Genomic DNA, 15,851 nt, shown 5'->3' with positions numbered 1-15,851 from the left:
CATAGAAGCCCATAGAAAGTGGAAAGCCATCAGCCAACTCAAATCCTGTACTTGATAAAAAAGTGCCCTCCTGCATAAAGGGAATGAAAAGAGCAGCAGCCCCGCCCTTGGTGGAGAAAGTTCTCTTAACAGGAAAGAAAACGCAGTAGACAAGAAGGCTGCACATTCTGCTTCTCATTTTATTTTTGGAAAAAATGTTCAACATCCCTAGCCTTCAGAGAAACAAACACGATGCTGAGATTCTCATTTCACCCAAGTCTAAATGGCTATCGTCGAAAAGTAACGACGAGGCAAGGACTCGTGTGTACAGCTGGTGGGAGAGTGAACTAGTGCAGCCTCTGTGGAAGTCAACATGGAGGGCTCTCCAAAAGTAAGAAACGAAATTACCATACGGCCTAGCTCCATCACACCTGGACCTAAACGACCCTGAGTCACAGCTCACAGAGAGACTTGCTTCTTGCAGTACTGTTCATAATAACCAAAACAAGGAACCCAGCTAGAAAGTGACCCATTGCGGAATGCATAAATGAGATGTATACAAATGCAGGGGTTATTAGTCCATAAAAAGAGAACAGAGTCATGTAATCTACAAAAATATGGATATAAATTGAGACAACATGCAAACAAGACTAGCCAGACCCAGGAAAGCAAGCATCATGTCTTCTCTCATGTGTGGCATCTATAGTTTAAAATACATGTTTAAGGAACTGAGAATATGATTCAGTGAATAAAGTGCTTGCTGCACAAGCATAAGGACCAGAGTTCAGATCTCCAAAACCCACATAAATGTTGGGTGGAACTGGAGGACTACCTATAATCCCAGCCTTCAGAAGGCAAAGACAAAGGGTCTCCTTGCGAGCTGGCTAGCTAAGTAGCCATGTCTAGGAGCTCTGGGTTCAATTGAGAAGTCCTCAATGCAAAAGGTGGAGTTTGATCAAGAGAGATGTCTCACATTAACCTTGGGCCTCCACATACAAGCACACAGATATAGGTGTACATGCATATTTGAATATACATTCTCATGTTTGAATATGCATCTACATGCAAATGTACATCTATGTCATGATAGTAGAAAGGACCCCTTGGAAGAAGAGGGGATCACTGAGAGGGGAGAAGCACATGAGAGGGTGATGGAGGGGAAATAAGACCAAAGTAGTTTATATATTTACAGAAAACCATCATAATGAAATCTATCATTTCCGTAATAAATACACATTAATGAAAGAAAGCTATTAAGAGAACTTTAAGAGACCAATGTTCATTGCAATGAACATTTGCAAGTGAAGATGTCTGAACAAAGGCTGTACTGTATAATACACCAAGACACACTGCAGCTTCCATGGAGAGATTTATTTTATTATTGTTGTTGGGTTTTGGGGATGGGGAAAGATTACAAGAGCAGAGGGCAGATATGAAGGGATGGAAGGATGAGTGGGATTGGGGTGCAGATGTGAAATTCACAAAGAATTGATTTAAAAGTTTAAATAAATGAAAGAAAAGGAAAACTTTAAGAAAAAAATACACAGCAAATTCATGAGAGAAATTTGTAGCTACACTAGAGATAAAAAAGTGAATAGCTGAGTCCCTCATGTTAGAAGCACGTAATTAAGGTTTTTTTTTTTTTGAGCTATGATAGTGCTTGGAAAATGAAATTTTTTAATATAAATTCAGAGTCTACACCAAGTCAAAAAATTGAACAATCTACTTGGCTTATTGATAGCCTAATTTAATCAAATAATTCGATTTAAAAACAGGGTACAGATCTAAACAGATAATCCTTAGTAGATGAATCTTAAATGGTTGAGATTCCTGCTGGCGAGGATGTGAAATAAGGGGAACACTCCTCCATTTCTGGTGGGATTGAAAACTTGCACAGCCACTATAGAATCAATATGGCAGCTCTTCAGAACACTGAGAATCAATTACCTGAAGACCCAGCTATACCACTCTTGGGCATATACCCAAAGAATGCTCCATCTTACCACAAGGACACGTGCTCAACCATGTTCAATGCAGCTTTATTGACAGAATTATTCCTTCAAGTAAAAAACTTGTTACCACTCACTCCTCAAAAAATAAAAAACCTAACAATTCAAAACGTCACCTCCACAAAGAACACAGTCCTGTGAATAAAGATAAGTCACAGACACAGGGCCCAGGCTGGTAGCCCAGAAACAGAGTCAGTGCCTCAGGCCTTGGGAGCAGACACAGCAGTAGGAATGTAAAGACTATCGGAAGACCAAGGCCCCTGCCTCAGACTTTCTGTAGGCACTTGCTCTCATGACTCAAAGATGCCCCATTTGAGTCAGTGAACTTTTATATTCAGTTTTCCCCTTTTTGTAGATTATAAGTAAATCATAGTGACGAATGACAAGAGAAAATTATCTTTGTGTATCATGGAGTTTCGAATATCCAGAGAAAGTATGTGATTATAAAATGTAGGAACCAGGCCATGCATCAGGATCGGGTTGTGAGTGGATTGTCACTGTAAAGCAAGAGGAACACAGCGCAGGCAGAAACTCCCCAGATCATGGCGGAGCGGACCTAGCAGATGCTCTGACTAATCTAACTTGAGTAGTTGTTGTTTTGTATAAATAGTAATATCGTGCCAAATCATTTAAAAGCCATTACTGGAGACCAATTGAATCATTTTTTTCTTTGTAAAAATGTCCAAGAATTTTAATTTCTCAAGCACACAAGGAAATGACCTAAAAAAAAAAACTTTGTGGGTGCTCAAAACTAACGGAAATGCAGCTGGTAGGAGATTTTGACATAGCCGTCAGCAAGTTATACCACAATCACGGATAAAAATCACTGAGGAGATCAAAACATTTGAACAACAAGGCTAACAAATTTGCAAAGAGACGTTGTGGTCAGTACATCTGGCAGCTGCAAACACTTCTGCCCTTGACTATGCAGACATCCATGCACCCACCACAGCAGACTCCTGCAGGCCCAGAGCCCCAAACCAATTAATCTTCAGCCTTAAATTCATACAGGAGAGAACATTTGGCTGCAGGGAGATCCAGGGAGACACGAAGATCAAAAAGATGAGTAGTGTTCCTACTTGGAAATGTGTGATGTCAGACAGTGCAGAACAGGGTGATGCAGCCAAAGCTACTGTGGGGCTCACACTGTCCTTGCTTCCTTGTTTCTTTCGGAACACCCCCTGCTCAGGTTGTAAAATGTCTCCAGGGTCTGCTTGGTTTTGTCAGGATGCTCTGTAGCTTCCACCTGTCTGTTGAGGTCCTAACTTCATCCCAAACTCACTCTGCATATGGCATGAAGTACACAGTGGGCTTCTTAGTTTCCCCAAGTGGATATTAGCTCTGCTGTCTTTGCTGTCCCCTGGGTAGGATTTTTCTGCCCTTGGCTTTATCAGCTGAGTGTGTAGATGGAGTTCTAGAGTCCCCTTCTGTTCTATTCATCTGCTTCCCTCACTACATTCTTGTTGCATCCCTAGGTATTAAGTAAAACAGTTCACGTCTTAGTCAGGTGGTAGTGGTGCACACCTTTAATGCCAGCACTCAGGAGGCAATGGCAGATGATGCCAGCCTGGTCTACAGAATGAGTTCCAGGGCAACCAGGGCAACACAGAGAATCCCTGTCTCAAAAATCAAAACAAAAATGCATCTTGACATCTTATTCTTTTTCAACATTCTACTGTGGCTCACCTAGGTCCTTTCTATGTCCGTGAAAATCATAGAAATTCTGAATAATTAAATACTGGATTGCTTAGGCTATGGCTTAGGAGCACAGCACTTGTCTACCATGTGTGAGCCTAGGTTTAAACCCAAGTACTGAGAAAAACAAATATCAAATAATTACTATATTTTGTAAATGAATATATTTATTGTGTCATATAATATATCAGTTGAATTTTATTTGCCTCCATTATCTCTTTGCCCTTTGAATTCAGAACTGGAACAGGGCTTGTCCAGGTCCCCAGAATTCAGTCAGCAGGTCTCTTACACCCATGCTCTTTACCTGGACTTCCCCAAGCACAAGCTGATGCCTCTGAGTGAGCAGAGTTACTCCCTGTAGCACATTAAAGAGGCTTAGGATGGGGAATGCAGAGAGTCCAGGCAGAAGGTTAAAGTTCTGAAAACCATCAGTGCCTGTGGAACCCAGGTAGTAACAATGGCCCGAAAGCACATTCTCATCACCCACCTACATCAGCTACACACACACACACACACACACACACACACACACACACACACACACACACACACACACACACACACACATCATGGAGTGCATAGAGATCAGAGGACAAACTTCAGGAATTTGTTTCCCCTTACACCGTGGGCTCCAAGATCTAACCCAGTAGGATATCAGGCTGAGTGTTGTTATCAGCCGAGGTTGTTTTTTAACTATCCCAAGCTTGTCTCATTCTTGGGAGAAAAGATATTTCTCATTGTTATCCTTTTATAGGTTGCTAAAGTTTTATTAGAGATTTTCTGTTCACACGGGATATTGTTCTGTAAATCTATTTTCTAAACAGATTTTGATCTCAGGATTGGTCACAGAAGATCCGGGACGTGTCTTTGATACATTTCACCAGTAGAGTTCTTTGGACTTGGACTTTCCTTTGGGCAAAGTGTTTTAATTCCTATTGTTGGACAGCTTTAAACTTTCATAGAATGAATTCCAGTCCTGTTCACACATGCACTCCACATCCCTTTTTCTCTTCCTCTTCTTCTCTCTCTTCGTCTGGAGCACTCCTTGGCAACTCTCCCTCATGCTTTCATGTCCCCATTTCGTGCTGTGGCCACAGAATGTAACTAGAGTTTCATGGGTGAGAGGCTATCTACTGCAGCAAGGGCAAATCACCAGTGTCCACAGCACAGAAGGACATGGCCCATACTCAAACTGTTAATTGTCAGTAGCCCCTCAAAGATGGATGGGATTTATGGGTCCCTCCCCATGTGTGATGAAATGTTGAGAGATTCAGTCTTGTAAGAGTCTTTGTAGGTAACTACACCTGCATTGAGTTCTTGTAGGCCTGGTTATGTGGTGTCCAGAAGACATCTTTTTGCTGCATACCTCCCATCCTCTTGGTCTTACATTCTTTCCCCCCTTCCTTGATATTCCTTAAGTATTAGAGAGTATAAAACAGCTGTCCCTTCACCCCAAAACACTCCACCATTGCTTCCATTTAGCACTTTGGCCAGTTATGGGACTGTGCATTAACCACCAGTTTCCACCGTAAGAAGCTTCTCTGATGAAGACTGGATGCAGCACTAACCTATGGGCAGAAGGGAAGTATTCGGAAGGCATTTTGAGTATATAGAACCAGGCATGTGTTTTTGTCTCTGGAGAAGACCTCAGATCCAATCAGAAGACGGTTGGTCACACCCGTAACAATCATACCACCAGTGGGCATACTTTGTCTGAAAGGTCATTGTTCTCAGCTACGGAAAACTGCTGATGACTTCTCTGCCCCAGGAGCCTGCAGAGTGCCTCCTGGTGATATGAAGGCTAGCCACTAGGAAGGAAACTTCCAGCTCGGCTACAGCTCGATTTATCTGTGAAGATATCACATGCTCATAGACATGTCTAAAGGATCTTATCATCAAGATCTAGTGGACAACCAAGTGCAACGGCAAAAGCCTGTATTGTTTGGGGGGCGGCTCTCTTGGTCTTCCTTCATGGTACTGGGATTTTCATTTAATAACCCATGGCTTCTGGGAAGAGCATTATCTATCCACAGGGAGTGTCTCCATTCAAACTCTTTTTTTTTTTTGAAGATTATAGTTTTTTAACAAGCTTATAAAACCAAGAGTTCCATGTCATCTTTTCACACATCCTTGGTTTTTCAAGATTTATTTTTATTCCTGTGTGTTCACACACACTTGCACATCCCACTGTGCGGGATGTGGGTTCTACCCATGGAGACCAGAAGAGGGCATTTGGATCCCCTGGGACTGGACTAACAGGCAGTTGTGCCACCGGATATGGGTGCCAAGAACCAAATGCTGGTCTTCTGCAAGAGCAGCAAGATTTCTTAACCAAGCTATCTCACATACCCCTAATATGGCCTTATGGTATCTTTTAAGATTTATTTTAATTTTAATTATGTAAGGGGGAGGATGTTATCTGTGTGCAGGTGCCTGCAAAGGCCAGAGAGGATATCAGATCCTCTGGGACAGGTTACAAGTGATTGTAAACCTCCTAATATGGGTTCTGGGAACCAAAATCAGGTTCTCTGAAACAGCAGCAGCAACTGCTCTTAAAAGCTGAACCATCTCTCCATCCCAGCATCCTTAGCTCTGATTGCCCCTTCCTCCTCCCCTTGCTCTTCTAAATCCTCTCACCCTCTCCCTGTTTAGACTCATCTATCTCTGGTAACATCTCTCCATGTTCACGTTCAATGTTTTCTAGTGTGAGTTACAATAGAAAAGTTTTTAAAATATTTTATTGACATATTCATTGCACTTTCATGTAACTAAACCATACACTTTGACCATATTTACCCTCATTCTCCCCATTTTCCCCATCTCCTGCTTGCTAGTCACCATCATTCCCCAGCTTCACATTGTTCTCCAGGTCTTATATTTATGAATAATTTATCTATATACAATCTAGAATCTGCAAGTGAAAGAAAATACTTTTCCTTTTGTGTGTTTGTCTGAGTTTGTTTCACATCATATGATGGTCTCTACCTGCATCCATTTTCCTGCACAGAACTTAATTTTGTTCTTTATAGCTGGAAAAAGCTCCATTTTGTGTATGTTTCGTGTCTTTACTCCTAGGCTGATTCCATAATTAAACCACTGTGAGCACTGCTGCAGAAAACTGATGTGCAAGTATTTCCGTGAAATGTTGACTCAGAGGCCTCTGTGTGAGTACTCAAGAGCAGAGTAGCTGGGTCCCATGGACAGGAGTGGTGTAGCTGCATCACACAGATGCCCAGGAGCAGTGTAGCTGGGTCACACAGATACCCAGGAGTGGTGCAGCTTGTTCACACAGATACCCAGGAGCAGAGTAGCTGGGCCCCATGGACAGAAGTGGAGTAGCTAGGTCACACAGATGCCCAGCAGAGCTGTAGCTGGGTCACACAGACAGAGCTATATAGCTGGGTCATACGGATGCCCTCCTTTTGCTTCTTGAGGAACCTCCACACTGAGAAGTTTTTATTATAAATTTAATTTCTTTGATAAATACTGGGATATTCAAATAATCTATCCATGATTAAATCAGTGCTTCTGAGTGCATAAAGTTAATCTTCATTGATAAACGTATTGAGATGAAACTATTTGTAAATTTCTTACATTACTTTTAGCCATTAGTGAAATCCACGAGATACCTCTCTTCGGTCTCTCAACCCCTGCTGATAATTTGTGGGGCTGCACTTTTATCTTAACTAGCCTTAATACGATGAAATTCATTCTATTAACATTTTATCCAATTGAGTTCTAGGCTTGTTGATAATCCATATTTTACTTACACAAATTTATTCATTATTTCTTTCTTAATGTGGGTTAGATTTGATCTGCTCTTTTCTTTCCAGTTTCATAAGAAAAAACTGGCTTTTACAGTTCTTTTCCATTCAATGGACAACCCCAAAGCTATGACTTTCCCTCTAGCCACTGCATTAGCTACATCTCCAGACTGAGAACCTTGAGGGAAGACAGCCCAAGAGTCTCCTAAGCTAAACATACACCTACTGTGAGCCTAATTATGTTTCCTTTATATATTTACTTAAAATAAATTAAAATGCTGGGATATGAAAGTAAAAGAAATTAAAACATTGGAGGTATAATAACAAGACTATACCAGTGTTCATGACAAAATTGCTCCTAACTGCCAAAACCTAAAACATCTCCATTGTATTCTCACTGGCATGGGAGCTAATCAGCCATAAGTTATGATGGAAAATGGTCATGAATTTTTCCAATGTGCCACAAGTATGCACAACATGGATAATCAAAGCCTCAGACTGTGTGGTTTTACTCATGGCACATGCATGTTTTGCAATTCTAGGAAATGAAAAGTAGGCTTTAGTACCAGGAAGCACCAGTGGTCTCCCGGGGGCAAAGGGAGGGAGGTGTGCAACCCTGGGATACTTACTATCTTAGTTGCAGTGAGAGTTTCATGAGTGCTCTTGAGTCAAAATCACTAAACTGTAACTGTTTGTGGTTATCAAACGTCAACCAAACAAGCCTACTTCAAGTTCTTCTAAAGAAGTAAAACGTCCCCACCCAAAGGAAACTCCAGACCCAAAACCACAAAGAAGCCACGTCCCTGCAGCTTCCTCTGACCAGCATCTGAGAAAAGCTGACACTAATAACCAGTCTCTGTAAATTTGCCACACTGGAAAAACCGACACAGGAAAATCATCTTACTATCATAAGAGGTGCAGGATAAAATTCAAATAAATAAAATTCGATGTCATTTATGATCATAGATAAACACAGCCAAGTGTTTGCAAACCAGAGGCAAGAGGGGATACCCACCCACTTCGAACAAACATCTTGTTTCTTGCTCTTACAGATCTGACCAACTCTACACTAAGAGCTGGAAACATGGACAGGAAGATGAGAAAAACACATACCAGAAGGTTAGACAATAAGCCATAACTAGATAATGTCATTGAAGTAGAAACGACAGAAGAATGAGCACAAAAGCTGGATGTCACATCAGAGTCCAGCTTACTGAAGACCAAACAACAGGAGCCAGCTATGCAGTTTCACATGCACCACACATTGGATTAGAAATGAGTTCTAGTGACAGTCGGTCCACTTGTAGAAGCAGAAAAAAATATCCAGTATGGGAGAATTGGCCCCATGAAGTATATGAGGCACCTTTATCCAGAAAGCTGAGAGACACTGAAGGGAACATAAATAAATGTAGAAATACATCAAGTGGATGGGCTGGAAACCTCAGTCTACAAATATGTGGTATTCTGGGAGCACAGGACTCTGCAAACTGACCTACAATATACTTGAAGTTTTACATGTGTAGGAATCCCTTTCCTGCCTAAATTGTGTGGAAGCACTTTGAGATTTGGGGTGTTCACTGGGGTCTTCCCACAAGTAGAGAGGGAGGGGAGCAGAGAGGGTGGGCTCTTCTTGCCTTCCTGGGAGTTCCTCTAGCATGGTCATGAAGAGGAACCTGCAGGTGTGCTCTCGGAAGGGACAAGACAGAAAGAAGCTGTTCGAGCTGGGGCTTCAGCATTTCTGCTCCTCAGATAGAAGAGGGTAGCTGTTTCGGTGCTGATATTAAAAGCCAAGAGAGGATGGTGGGCAAGAAGAGCAGAGGGACACTTTGGGCACTAGAGAGATCTGAAAAGGATCAGGACACCATGCAAAGATGCGGGGGGCCTCAGGATGCCTGTGGGCACAGATAAGGTGACTAGAAGCAGGAAGTTGTTCCCCACCTTGTGGCTTCTTTCAGAGAAACGAGGTTAGCTAAGAGTGAGAGGGCATGTTGGTAGAGAGGGGCAGAGGCCTAGAGGTTGTGGCAACAGTGGGAATAAAGCAACAAAGCCCTGGAATCTATACCCCCACTCTCGGCTTCAAGATGGGAAGGGGCGCCATTGTGGAGCAGTGGCTGAGGACTGGACAGGACCATAGTATCTGTACATTCAAGTCTCATTCCAAAGGACTCCCACTACACAGCCCACCACTACCATAAGGCTACTCAGGATGAACACTTCTGACATCTCATCCTCATACCTGAGACCCCTACAGAAACCAAGATCGTGATGGATCTGGGATCATAGATGTGCCTGAGAAGCAAATGGGTAACCAACATTTGTTAAAATTAATTTGTTGCAGGCATTATGAAGCCAAAGATGCTGGTCCCGGGCTGTCCCTGAGGGTTGATCCAAGTCTGTATGATAAGCTGTGGGTCCCCTAAGTCACAGAAATCTGGTCCACTGTCATCTGTGATTGAAATGGCCTCTCTTCTACCTGTACATTCTGGGGCTAAAGCCTCCTGGTCAGACCTAGACACTGCACCCCACTGCCCTCTTGTCCTTTAGTTCATATGCAATATCATCATGGACCTTCAAGTCAAAGCTAGCCATGGGGCATACTTGGAAAGATACTTGCCATGGTCAAGGGACAGAGAGAGTGCACCACGGCCCCCAGCAAGGGAAAAGCCATGAATATGGTCTCACAGTGCCAAGGCAGAGGGTGTTGTGTCTCCTTTAATAGCTCATCCCACCCTGTAACCCTACAAATAGACTGTCAGGGATCAGGAAATTGGTGATGGAACAGAGCAGCCCTGAGCAGGCAGGTAGGAAGAGTCTATACCCATGGCTCTGAGCCTGAAGTGGAGCAGAGGGGCAAGGTGCTCGGGACCCCCAGGTGGCTTGCTCCTTAGGCCTCTGATAAGTGTTAAGGGGTCTGTTTGCTCCTGTCATGCCTCCTACATCTGCCCTGCCCCCTGAGGTCTTTGGCTGGAGCAAATGTCCATTGTCTCCTGGTACAGCCAGTCTGGCTGACAAGCATGGTCTCAGGAGACCACATGGGGATACGGTGAAAGCAGCCTACCAGAAATCACCCAGGGACAGACACGGGGAGTGGCCTCTACTCCTTCCTCCTGGCCCCAGCCTTTCGCAAAGCCCCAGCTAGGCAAGATCTTTCCAGTTAGTTGCTCTACCAGGAGTCAGAAGAGCTTCCCAACACACATGCCCCATCTATCCCATAGAAACACTGTGGGCAAGATGGGGCAAGGCCTGCAGCTTCCCAGCTCACAGCTGACTTCCCCATGCTGAGGCGTAGGGTGAGGTGGGACCTGAGAACATAGAATCCCAAGTCCCACCCATGTGGAGTGACAGGATGCCGAAGGAACTCCTGTTTCATCTCTGGCCTTTGATATCTGTCTCTGCTGTGAGGGGTCTCTTTTATTGAGTGGGGTCATTTATGCAGCCAAACTCTGGGTTTGTATCCTCCATGTTCTGATCTTGTTGCAACAGTCACCAAGAACACGAACATCATCCAAGGACAAAACCCACCTCCCTCTCCTGGAGTGCAGTGCCTGGGCTGGTTTCAGCTGAGATTCAGGGAATCTCGGGAGCCTACAGTCAGATCCTCAGTCATCTCTACCCCAGTCCCAGTCGTCATCTCCATCCTGAACCAGGAGTCACTATTTCTCACACTGAGTTCCTCTGCATCTTCAAGGTTAGGGTCCCAGAAGCAACACTGACTCCAGGAAACCCTGAACAAAGCCATGAAGCCGTTGGTGCCTTCTTAGTGGGCTAGAAGTCAGAACAGACTCAAACCCCCAGGTCTACCACCTAAAGGCCTCATTAGCACCCACTCAGGTGAGAGCTTGGGGAGATGCAAGTACATGTGTTCATGAGTGTGTCTATGTGCATCCGTGTGTGTGCACATAAGTGCGTCTGAGTCTGTGTATGTGTGCATATTGCTGTGTGTATGTATCTATACTGGGCGTGCACCTGTATGTGTGCCTGCATGTTGTCTGTGAGCATCTGTGTATGTGCCTATGTGTTTCTTTCTAAGTTACATCTGCATATGCACCTGCATGTGTCTGCGTGTGCATCTTCATGAGCCTCTACAAATGCCTCATGCATTTGTACACGCTTCATCCTGGTTGTGTACCTGTTGGTGGGGGTGTCCAGGTGTGCCTCCACATGCCTGAATGAAGCTGAGCTGCACCCCCGCTGAGCAGTAACCCTGGAACTGATTTCTGGTGATTGTGCTCTAATGGGTAGATGTGCATATGAACGGGCAACGTGTATGTGTTTTCTAGATCATTGCTGTTTGAAGCTGTGACTGTCCACAGGCTGTGGGAATGGGATGGGGGCTATTGAGGCTGGGAAGTTGATGTTTGTCCCCTGGCTATCTGTGTGTGACAGAGGTGTATTTGCCTGGGGGCATTATCTGCTCTCCTTGTGAGGCCCTGTGCTCTGTGTATGTACATATGGCATGAAAGTAAACCTTGAAGCCCTGTAAGTGAACCTAAGTTTAAATGGGAGATTTGAGATTAGGTATTGGGTTTGGAGGAGCTTGTGTGCTACATGGGAACTTTCTGGGTACCTGCCCATGGTGTCTCCAAGTCCAGGACAGGAAGCTCTACTGCTCCAGGCTCAGCAGCCCTGGGTCCTCAGCACCATCTGTTTTGTCTCCACCTGTCTGAGTCAGGTGCTTAGGCTGTGTTTCCATCACATAAAGCAACTACTACTCCTTCTTTCAGAGAAAGAAACAGGCAGAAGAGAGGGTATGTGTCCCATGCACCCAGCTTGTGGGCAAAAGATCTAAACAGAAGGCAGTTGTGGGTCCCAGGGGCTGCATCAGAGAAAGTCCTGGATTTTTCCTAGCTCAGTTCCTTGAGAGGAACTCAAAGATAGCAGTATGAATGACCCAGCTATGCTAAAGAAGGGTCTATGTACTGTAGGCCTGGTCTAATAAGACCTGCCCAGACCACCATACCTGATCTTCCAATATCATTCCAGACAACCATGCCAAGCCTTGCTACCCAGATCCTTCTGTCACATGGTACCCTTTGTCCCTCTACTGGCAGTGAACTTGTCCTTTCCAACCAGCTCATGACTGGCACCTACAGAGCCATAAACTTTCTCTGCTCCATGGAGCCATCAGGACAGGTAACCTGTCTTAGAGCAAGCCTTCCACCATCCTGTGAGTAGATGAGGCAGGGATGCTGTCTGCTATGGCTTATCCAGGTAGCCGGTGGGAGTTCTGTCATAAACCTGGTTGACAGAAGAGTCTGGGGCTTGTGGGTAGGAGGTGTCCTGTTCAGAGTTACAGCTCAAGAAAAGGGTGGGGTGTGAGCTCAGCTCCTGTCAGAGGACTCTGCTACATCTGTGGTCTCTAGAAAGAGAACTGCACACCAGTGCCCTTCCTTGCTCAGGCATTGAGCAGCTTGGATAGGCTGGAGGCACAAAATTCTTGAGGCAGAAGAGAGGGTACCTGGGAAGCCTATGCATGGCGGAAAGGCCACCTGCCCAGGAGCCCATCTTGCAGTCTTACTCCGAGGACCACTTTATGGGATGGAGAACAGAGTCACTGTCCTGAGAGGATCTATTTGTTGACTAGTGTCAGAGGCCCCTACAGTATCATCCTCTCTGCTCCAGGCTCAGTCCTGTGGCTCAGCTTGAGCCCAAGTCTGGGAATACCTTCCCAGGACACCAGGGGACCACAGAGTGGGTGGAGGCTGGGTTCTGTGCTGGTCACTGTCTGTGTTTATTCACAGCACTCTGGAGACAGACTGAAAATGGAGACAAGTCTGGAGGTCGATCCTCAGCTGCACCTGGTCAGACATGTTCTCTGGGAAATCAGTCAGTACATCCAGCAAACTGGCTGAGCTTTCCTTTGCAGTCATGTGGGGATGCATCGAAGACAGCCAGGGCACTAGCCATGGAAACGAGTAGAGAGTTTTCCAGCCGCTCCAAGGGAATAGGTTTATTTATGCATTTGTACTTTAACCCTATGTGTACATGTTCTTGTGTGAGAGTGCGGGCTCATACATGCTGTGGCATGTATGTAAGCATCAGAGGACAGGCTCAGGTGTCAGTCTCCTTCCACTTTGCTTGAGACAGCGTTTCCTGTTTGGTACTGCGTATATCAGACTAGCTGACCTGTGAGCTTCCAGGGATTCTCTATCTCTGCCTCCCATCTCTCCACAGGAATGTTGGGATTGCAGGTACATGTTACTGTGTCCAGCTTTACATGAGTCCCAGGGATCCAAACGCAGGTTCTCCTGCTTATGCAGCAAGCCCTTTACCCACTGGGCCATCTCCCCAGTGCCAAATACATTTATTTTTAAATAAGTGTAAAGGCCCTGATTAAATGCGTTTCAGAAGGCCTACGCTGGGAAGCACCTGAGCCAACAAAGGAGGAGATCCCACCTCCTCTGTGAAGTAGAAAAGCAATCCGACTTCTACCTTCAGTGTGACTGTCTTTCTAGCAATTCCACCCTTTGCAAGGTCTCTGGGTGCCAGCCATGCTGAAAGGTGTGAATCCCGTGGGACAAATCTTGCTAAGCCACTATCACTCTGGCCAGACTGGTTCCTTCCCACTGACCACATGTCACCTCTCTTGACCTCAGGATTCCAACCTTGATACCTTTCCTCAAGCTTGGCCGCTTGCACTAAGACAGCCTGAACCTCTTCGGACACTGGTGGCCCTGTTCATCCATTCCTGTGCCTATGGTGCCCAAGTCATGGCCTGTCCCTAACTCAGAGTATGTGGCCTGAGCCTAGAAAAGCCAGCCTGGAGCTGGAGAGTGTCCTAGGCTGCTATCCCAAGTGTTATTTGCTACAGAGATGGTCTCACAGTGCCAGGATATGTACTTCACGATGGACAGCATTTGTCTGATATGCACTGAGCTAGATGGCGAGCCCTATGAAATAAGCTTGGGTACCACACCAATGTGAGCCAAGCTGTAGGCTGTAGGGATAAGGAGCTGTCTTATATGAGGATGCGGTCTCTTCTGTACCCAAGAGAACTCAGTTCAGGAGGCTGGTGTCCCCTCTCCCATACCTAATTCTTCTCCCTTTGCTCCCTCAGGTTGAATCTTGGCCACCATGTTTGCCAGGAGGAACAGCTCAAATGTGACTGAGTTCATCCTTGTAGGATTCTCGGGCTCCCTGGGGCTCCACCTAAGCCTTCTAGGACTGTTCCTGCTGGCCTACATGCTGACTGTCACAGAGAACTTGGTCATTATCACAGTCATTCGTGCCAGCCCCTCACTGCACAAGCCTATGTACCTCTTCCTCAGCAACCTGTCCTTCCTAGAAATATGGTACATTTCCGTCACAGTGCCCAAGATGCTGCTCAGCCTGGTCTCACCCAAGTTCCAGCATATCTCCTTCACAGGCTGCATGGCCCAACTCTACTTCTTCTTGGCACTGGCCTGCACCGAGTGCGCACTCTTGGGTGTCATGGCCTATGACCGCTATGTGGCGGTCTGCAACCCCCTTCGCTACCCAGTCATCATGAGCCCTGGTCTCTGCAGCCTCCTGGCTGGTGGCTCCTGGTTGTCTGGCTTCACCATTTCCCTGGGGAAGGTCTTCTTCATTTCTCGTCTGGGTTACTGTGGCCCCAACATCATGAACCACTTCTTCTGTGATGTGTCTCCTCTGCTCAACCTCGCCTGCTCTGACATGTCAGTTGCAGAGCTCGTGGACTTCCTCCTGGCACTGCTCATCCTGTTGGGGCCCCTGCTGCTAACTGTCTTCTCCTACACAGCCATCCTCAGCACGGTGTTACGCATGCCCTCCGCTGGCGGCAGGCAGAAGGCCTTCTCCACCTGCGCCTCACACTTGGCCGTGGTGGTCATCTTCTATTCAGCCTCTCTCTTCATCTACGCCCGGCCCCGTGCCATCTACTCCTTCGACTACAACAAGCTTGTGTCCGTTGTCTACACAGTGCTCACACCCCTAATTAATCCCATCATCTACTGCCTTCGGAACCAGGAGGTCAAGCAGGCGCTGCAAAAGGTACTGCAGCGAGCAGCCCAAGTCCTAGGAGTCTCCTCCTAGGAGGAACCATGCCTCCCCAGCCCTGAACCTGCTTACCAGTTCACCAGGCCTGAGTTGGATGAACAGACAGATTGGCACACCCTCCCGTCAGCCCCTGAATTCTGCTTGTGGCTACCCAGCCAGCAGCCACATCATGGCTCCCAGGTCTGAGGTCAGGACCCTCTCAGGAGCCCTTGATGAACCCAAAGTGCTCTGCTGCTCATAAAATGGCTGGTTTTGAAAGACCCATCTCTGTATTTGCAACAGAGAGGCTGGCCCTGTCCCTACATATCCAGGCACGGGCAGCTTGCCCTACCAACTGATAAAAGATCAGGCATGCAAGGATAGATGCCCTAGATCAAAATTCACAAGCGTGCCCTCTCCAAATACCTAT

General features: G+C 45.9%; 1 protein-coding gene across 1 annotated transcript; it reads left to right on the top strand.

Moving 5' to 3' along the window:
• Nucleotides 1–14,521: 14,521 nt before the first annotated feature.
• Or6b13 (olfactory receptor family 6 subfamily B member 13) lies at nt 14,522–15,478 on the top strand. The gene has a single exon (NM_001000231.1). The coding sequence runs from the start codon at nt 14,522–14,524 to the stop codon at nt 15,476–15,478; it is 957 nt and encodes a 318-aa protein (NP_001000231.1).
• Nucleotides 15,479–15,851: the final 373 nt, after the last annotated feature.

Source organism: Rattus norvegicus, chromosome 1 (genome assembly GCF_036323735.1).
Source record: "Rattus norvegicus strain BN/NHsdMcwi chromosome 1, GRCr8, whole genome shotgun sequence".
NCBI classification, from domain to species: domain Eukaryota; kingdom Metazoa; phylum Chordata; class Mammalia; order Rodentia; family Muridae; genus Rattus; species Rattus norvegicus.
Note: the sequence above shows the minus strand (reverse complement) of the source record. Positions and strands in the feature narration are given on the sequence as shown.

Excerpts from the sequence above, each read along its gene's own strand:
- Or6b13 (NM_001000231.1), top strand. The coding sequence starts at position 14,522 with ATGTTTGCCAGGAGGAACAGCTCAAATGTGACTGAGTTCATCCTTGTA.